Source organism: Neopelma chrysocephalum, unplaced genomic scaffold (assembly GCF_003984885.1).
Source record: "Neopelma chrysocephalum unplaced genomic scaffold, ASM398488v2 Primary Assembly neopelma1_122, whole genome shotgun sequence".
NCBI classification, from domain to species: domain Eukaryota; kingdom Metazoa; phylum Chordata; class Aves; order Passeriformes; family Pipridae; genus Neopelma; species Neopelma chrysocephalum.
This window is the reverse complement of record NW_020897784.1, coordinates 1-7,876: the sequence shown is the minus strand read 5'-3', so window position 1 is coordinate 7,876 and position 7,876 is coordinate 1. Positions and strand designations below refer to the sequence as shown.

Below are 7,876 nucleotides of genomic sequence, written 5' to 3'. Positions count from 1 at the left end.
CTTCTCCTTCTCCTTCTCCTTCTCCTTCTCCTTCTCCTTCTCCTTCTCCTTCTCCTTCTCCTTCTCCTTTTCTCCTTTTCTCCTTTTCTCCTTTTCTCCTTTTCTCCTTCCCCGGGTCCCACATCTCTGCGTTTGGGTTTGTGCCCCCCAGCCCGGTGCTCCCTTCCCGTTCCGTGACCTCCTCACCGGGACTGAGATGAGGAAAAGGGGTAAAGGTGTGTGGTTTGTCTGCAAATCCATTGCTCAGTCACGTGAAAAGGATCCTAAAATAAATTAAAGGTAACAAACACCTTTAATCACCGCCTAAAGCACAGCTTTATCGCTGGACCTGGGAGTCTTAAAAGTTGAACACAACAACTGCTTAAAGGCCAAAGGGACTCAGTGCTCCGAGGGCATGTAAATGTGTATTTAAATAGATGCATTAACACAACTCAAACGCAGCAATTTGGATTTTTCTGAAGTGTAAAAGAAGGCACATTAGTTATTTTTCTTGCAGTGATTTTTGCAATAGGCATTAGCCATAAAAGTAGACCGGTTTTGTTTGTGCTGAAGACAAATCTGCCAGTCCTGGCCATGAGGGGCATTACAATGACTTTACAGAGCTGCTGCTACTGTACATAGGCCAAGTGCCCTTTTTTTTGTTTTGCTAAGTGCAAGTGCTGCTTAACAGCAAACAGACTCAAAATTCCCTGGGCTAAACACCCCTTTTAACAGCCCTTTTAACCTTGAGAAGGCTCAGGCTGATTTTAAAGCTGACCAGTTTGTTTCTTTGCCATTTACCAGGTGACATAATGGCTGCTTTGTTCAATAAATACCCATTTTCCAATTTTCCCCTGGCATTCCCTGTGCTCTTCACCAACCAGAGAGCAGCAGTTCATGTTGCAGCTCTTTGCTGAGAGCTTGGCAGCCCACAGCTCTTTAGATGTGTTGGGGCTGGGAATACCAGGCTTCTCACCACCAGAAATTATTTGTAACTTAATTGTAGCTAATCTTTCCTGCTCCAACAGTTGTACAAATAGTCTCATACAAATCTAACCATGACTGGATTGTTTAAACTGTAAGTGTTAGGGATCAATCCTTCAGAAACAGGGCAACCACTACCCCTGCAAATCCTCTGGATTTTCTGTTAATTTTAAACATGGTTTTGGAGAGTTTAAATTTCCAAACCTTGGCTGTGAAGGCATTTCTTTATCACCAATTATACACATGACATGCATCCAAATGCTTTTATCACAGGCCTGTAGAGGTTGGGAGGAACCTCTGGAGCTCATCTGGTCCAACCCCCAGCCCCAGGGCTACACTCAGCAGGTTCCCTTGGGCTTTCTCAGAGGCTTTGTTGCAGATGAAATAAAATGAAGGTGTCTAGAATGGAGTATCCAGGAACATTGATGAAAGCTGCAATACCTAAAGCAAGATTTTTCTAAGAAAATGAAATTTCATATTTGTATCCTGTGAATTTCGGTTCCTTTATTTACTATTCCAACCAAAGTGTGAATGGAATATCTAATTTCTTGGGAGCCACAATGTCAGGGGGAAAGGAAACAACTGTTAGTTTACATTTATTTCTTCATTCCTGGCTCTGCACCTCTCACCTGTGCATGTTCAGCACACAGGGTGGGCTCAGCTCACCTTCCCACTCCTAAGGGATCGGCTGCCCCGTGTGTGGAAGAAGAAGTCTTATACTGAATTTTTCTTTAAGTTTGAGGGCATCTCATTCCCCTTCTGGAGTAAAGTTTAAGGCTTCAGTGATTCTTTAGTGCTCACAGAGACAGGTTTTTCAAACAGTGTATTTCAGCAGGAAAGGGAGGGTTATGCCACTAGTGCAGAGACATGGAGAAGCATTCCCAATAAACACGGCTGGAAAACAGCAGGGAGGACACGGATCTACAATGTGGATAAACAAACTGTATGTGCTTAGTCCCAACTGACAACACTGAAGCTACAGTCCACAAAAAAACTAATATTACAGAGATAGAAAAATACCATTGCTAATTTGAAGGCTGCAAGTATATGTCAAAATCTGATTAAAACGTTCAATACCACGAGTATGTGTTGCCTTTTTTTAACTCCAAAACATATCAAGTGAAAGATATGAACTCCAAAATATATCAGACTATGAAATAAGTCAATATACCAAATCTCTGAGCATCTCTTCATAAAATACCTGGGATTTATAACCAAAGGTCTTTACATCCACAAAGTCACATCATCTTCTTCCCCAGAGTAAATTTAGGTGGGTTATAAATACAAACCTGCAGCCCCATGATTCTTTTAAGCCAGTTACAGAATATCCAGTTAATTAATTAATACAGGCAATGATACACTTTCAGAATGAATCTTTGCACACACCAGTTTGCAAACCTAATGTGAAACGCTTTTATTTCTGTTTAGTGGTGAGCAGAGCAGGACATCTCACCCACACTCCTCTGGAAGCTTTACATGGTACAGAGCTTCTGTGGCTTAGTGCAATAGTTGGTCCTGACCCTCTCCCGGACACAGTCACTGTAGTCAGTGTTGCATTTCCCACACTTGCAGCTCAAAGCCACGGGGTAGGAGTAGTAGGGGACGGTGTGGTGAGGGCAGCCTGGGATCAGAGCTGTCTGGTACAACATCTCTTTGTATGTGCACACGTTCTGGGACAGAGCACTCTTGAGTAGCAGCTTCTTGCCATTGCTGTCCTACAAAGAAAAGAGAAATGTGTTGTTTTGCTGAAGCATTTGCGTGTCAGAAACTTGCTGGGAAGTGCAGAGACCAAACCTCTCGTGCTTAGCCCGGCTCTGGCATTACTCTGTCCAGAGCTGTAATTTTGAAGCTGCTTGTGGCTGGGGCTCTCTCCACACATAGATGCACTCACCTTGTTCTTGTGGTTTAATTAATCCACTGGGCTCAGAGTGCTCCCAGTGCTTTGGGATCTGTGCTGGCTCCCTGCTGGAAGGGAACTTTAGGTGCTGTGTTGAGCAGTGAAGCTCAAGCACAACGTGTGGTGTGGCTACTGGAGAGCTGTTCCTACAGCCAGCTGGGATAGCAGCAGTGGGAGGAGAAGTAACCTAAGTTATTTACAATAATTAAGAGTGACTAAATATAATCTGCTCCTCACTTCTTCCATCCTGCCCCCACAAACTGCCTCCAGAGGCTCTGCAGTGGCAGCAGCAGCAGCCAGGTCTCTGCTGTGCCACTGGTGTTATCAACTCCGTAATTCCGGAGGCTTGGCATTTCTCATCCATACCTTTGCAAAAACCTAACTTGGAAACGTGATGGTGGTGAAGTTTTCAGAATTAGATCATTTATACACTGTTTTCTGTGAGAACAGGCACTTGGTTTGCAGTGGAGTTACAGAAATACCTGCCTAAAGCAGAGCAAGGCCTCGTACCCGAGTCATGCAGAATCCGGCGCAGATGGTGGTGTTGATGGCCAGGCAATAGGCACATTCCCGTTTTTCCACGTGGATTGTGTACTCAGAAGGAGCACAAAGTGATGCTGTTTGTCCGAAAGTCAGGCCAAAGAGGAGAGACATCACAAAGAAAGGCCTCATGCTACATGGGGAAGAACAAACAAACAAAGCAAACTCCGAGTAAAATGGGATGAACCTTCCAGCCCTTTCCTTGGAATCCAACTGGAACAGTCAGGACAGTCACAGACTAGGAGTAATATTAATTTTTTTAGTTACAGCCTGACAACTTCTTTCCAATCTCAGACCTTTAACTGAAGTAGTACCAACTGCTAAACAGAAAACAAGGGTAAACAGGCCATCAAAAACAGAACAAATTCAATTTTCCCCCACTAAAGCATATTACGTAGAACTTCTCACTAATGAGTGATAAAATGCTGACAAAGAAAAAATAACAGAAGCTGAAGGATTTGAAAATGTGACATGCTAGAGAACATGAGCTCTAGAATGAACCCAAAATATTAAAATAATCTCACTCATTTAGAAACAATTTCCTAAGAAAAGCATCATTTAAAATGTTCAAGAGAGAAAAAGACACAACTGTGCATATCAGGCATAAAACTGGATCTTTCAATTTCCAGTTGGCTTAGAGACGTGATGAAACGGGAACACTGCCAAGAATTAAAAAATAGATTCAAGCAAATTACAACAAAGAACATCAGCAAAGAGTTCAACTCCACCAATCCCTCTTTATCTGTCTCCTGTGCTGACCTCATTTCTCAGACCTGCTGGGAGATCCCGAGAACAAAGCCTTGATTAGCTCCAAGACAATTCCAGGAACTACTCTAGAGCCTCTAAATGACAAAATTTAAATGACAGTGTCTACCAGCATCTGGCCATCACCCTCCAGTCTCTTCCAGCTGCCAGTTTCCCATAGAAAAGCCATTCATTTCACAGTCTGGTTTACCCTGAAGCTGCCACAGTGAAAGTCTGGAAAGACCAACCTCTTGTCAGTGGAATTCTTCCTTATTACAGGAACCTGACTCTGCCTTGAGCTGGGAAAGGCAATGACCCAGCACAAGCTCTGTGTGTGCTTTATACTCTCCAGGCTAATTCCAGGCTGATCTTACTGTTTATATAATTGCATCTGAATTACTGCTTTCTTATCACAAAGTCATCTATTGAAAATTCATACTGAACCACAAAGCAAATGTGATAGGAACAAACATGTCCATAATATCCTAACCTGGAAACTGGAGCTGGAAATCTAATTATTTTAACAGTCTTCTCTCCTCGGGCTTTTAAACTAACCACTGCTTAAAAACTTAGTTTAATTGCTGCATAGGACAGCAACATCATGGCAGGAAGACTGGTATGGAAATGGACTCCTCCTGAATCTCAGATGATGAACTTTACACCTGTGTTTTACTAAAGTTTAATGAGGTCTGGTTCACTCCATTTGCTGGTTACCAGGCAGGCACAGCTGGGAGATGATGGCACAGGTTGCCCAGAGAAGCTGTGGCTGCCCCTGGATCCCTGGAAGTGTTCAAGGCCAGGTTGGACAGGGCTTGGAGAAACCTGGGATAGTGGAAGGTGTCCCTGCCATGGCAGGAAGTGGAATGAGATGAGCTTTAAAGTCCCTTCCAGCCCAAACCATCCTGGGATGTGCTGAGTCCATGCAGTGCCCATAAAATAACAAATCTGCAATCAAAGCAGTTGCTCTGCAGTGCTTGGGTCCAGCCTAATTTCCCTGCTCAAGCAAAACACACTGAGAAATTCACTGGTCTTGAACCTACTGAGCAAATATTGAAGTAACAAGCAATTAAATCCTAATTGACAGGTAAAAACCTTTACAAAACCACGCCTCACAGCACAATGAGAAACGAAATATTGCACCAACAGCAAGGAAACAGATGTCCCCAGACAGGGGAAAACACTTACATTTAGGGCTTCGCATATCACCTGGGAGGAGCAAGAGCAGGATGGATTCGACAAAGCCACTATTCTCTGTCAGCCTCTCCCCATGCTCCCTGTCTGCTGTTCTGGGAACACTCACCCTTCCAGGTAATCACCCAACTGCTATTTGGAATTTGATCTGATGGATGTCTTATGCAAGTCAAGCACATTCCTGATTTACGTGGCCATAAGAAATATGAAAAACGTGAGTCTGGGCTGGCAAACGTGATCACTTTGGGCTGTTGGGGGAGTGATCCAGTCCATCCCAGTTGGTGTTCAGCCAATTCCTGAGCAATATTATCTCCTTTCTCTATGGTTTCAGACTGCTGCACACAGCTCTGTGCCCTGGGCTAATTTTCCAAGGATTTTTTGGGATAACATAATAGAGTTCTTGCTCTATTAACACTAGCCAAATGCTTTTTCTTTCATGGAATCTTTAACTCTGGGTTCATTTCTACTGTATAATTTCTAAGGAATTAAATATAACTCTTTCTGCCTTAGGGACATGAGCAGAATATTAGTTGTACTCTCAGTAACATCTGTCCATCTCACTTAGCAACAGGAGTGTAAGACTTACTTTGCTACTACTCCAGCACGTTATTTAGCTCTGTGTTTTTCTCACATATTTTAGATACAAACACTCAGGCTCTTTGAGTATATACATACATAACCCCAAAAAAGATAATGTATATATATATATATATTTGTGTATATATACACACTACATTTATGTGTATGGGTTTGGTTGTTTGAAGCTTTAATCACAGAAAAGAGTGTTTGTCCTTGGGAAATCTGAAGAGCATTTCAACAGAGACAAAGAAACTGAAAGGAAAAGGGAGCATTTAATAAAATTAAATCCTAGAGAGGACAAAAAGTGCTCAAAATAAGAATTAAAAAGTAGTATTCTTAAAGCAAGGGTATCACATGTGACCCTTGCATGCACAGCTGATTCTCTCCTCTAAAGAGTTCACAGCTTTAGGCAGTTGGAGCTGGATTTGTGCACCCTGGACCTGACAGGGAGACCCCCACACTTGGGTTTGAAGTGTCTCAACACACCCAACAAGAAGAGAGGCAGAGAACAGGTCAGAGTGTGAGGACATATATTCTTTGCTTCCTCAAAGTGCTAGTTTCTCAGATTTGAGAAAAATAGGTGTAAGGAGGGGGGGATTGAGATTAGGGTAAAAAGGGTTTAAGAATTTGCTTGAACAAGATTTAGGGAAATGTCTGCAAACATCAGCAGCAAATTAGAACAATGCTTGGAAGTCTACTGCAGTGAAGATGAAAAAGAGAGTGCAACAATAACAACTATAGCAAGAAAAAAGAGGAAAACCAACAACAATCACTGTTGGAAGTGAGAAAATGTAGAAAACTTGCACAGGAAGCTGGAGAGTAGCAAATAAACTTCTGCCAGGCCAGAGGCCAACAGTAAAGTCGAGGGACATTATGAGATGAAGACAAGCTGTTGATGCAGAGTAAATGCAAAAGTTTCAGCAAGTACTTGTGCATTTGAAAACATAGTGGCTGAACAACCAACTCAAAGATTTGTACCAAAGATTATTAAATAAATCATATAAGGAATAAATATTTTAAACTCAACATGATTAGCTGCCTAATGCTGATTTCAACAGGTCTGGAATACTGAGGAAACATCAAAACATTTTTAAGAAGTGCTAATTTTATGGCAATGTTTAAGGAGGGAGTGTTGACCCAGGTAACTCTCCACCAGCCAGGTAAAATAACAGAAAGCTGATACAGGATTTGAGCAATAAATAATTAACAGATGAAAACATATGTAATGACCATCAAGATGATGTTACATAAAATAGGTCATGCCACACAAACCCAATTTCATTCTTTGCAGCGATTACAAATTTGGTTGTTAAGGGAATTACAGAGATGCAATGCCCTTGGTTCCATCTGCCCAGAGCCCCCCTGTCAGGAAGGTTTAGAGCTGTCAGGCAGAGCCCAGTGTGGTGGATGCTGAATGTTGGGAATTATCAGCCCCTGGAGCAGCAGAATCTCAGCAGTGCCTTTACTCCCTGCAATGTTTTTACCCAGTCTCTGAATGCACCTCAGTGCACTACAGAAACACCTGACCAAAAGAGGGAAAATTCATTTATCTGGAAGGGCAATAAATTAGTCTGAGTGGACCTTGGGACTAATGTGGCTGCTGCTCCTCACACTCAGCTCAGCTCCTCGCTCGTGTGGGCACAGAATCTCCTGGCACTGCCTCTTCCTTGCTGGCACCACGTTATCCTGCCCATCTGTCAGAGAGGCACTGGAGAGCACCAGGGTGACATTCACACACCTTCAGTGATCTACACAAACTATTCAGCTGTCAAAAAACCTCCTGGATCATCCTGGCTGTGACTATAGAGCTCATTCACTGCTGACCTCTCTGAACACTTGATGGGAACGAGATCCCACAACCTACAGGGAGCAGCAGGACAAAAGACTGGCAGGACAACCAAGTCCAGTGTCACAACCTGTGACTGCCCGAGGCTTCTTCCATACAGTTTCCCAAAATCCATC

General features: G+C 42.9%; 1 protein-coding gene across 2 annotated transcripts; it reads right to left on the bottom strand.

The window, feature by feature from the left end:
- Positions 1-2,352: 2,352 nt before the first annotated feature.
- TSHB (thyroid stimulating hormone beta) lies at positions 2,353-7,865 on the bottom strand. Of its 2 annotated transcripts, none has more exons than XM_027697766.1 (3): positions 7,739-7,865; positions 3,371-3,533; positions 2,353-2,678 (listed from the first exon to the last, which is right to left on the bottom strand). In XM_027697766.1, exons 2-3 carry the CDS (start codon positions 3,530-3,532, stop codon positions 2,436-2,438), a joined length of 405 nt encoding a protein of 134 aa, XP_027553567.1. In that variant the 5' UTR covers position 3,533; positions 7,739-7,865; the 3' UTR covers positions 2,353-2,435. The 2 variants fall into 2 exon arrangements, with proteins under 2 accessions (XP_027553567.1, XP_027553566.1); XM_027697765.1 differs by lacking the exon at positions 7,739-7,865 and adding an exon at positions 5,330-7,614.
- Positions 7,866-7,876: the final 11 nt, after the last annotated feature.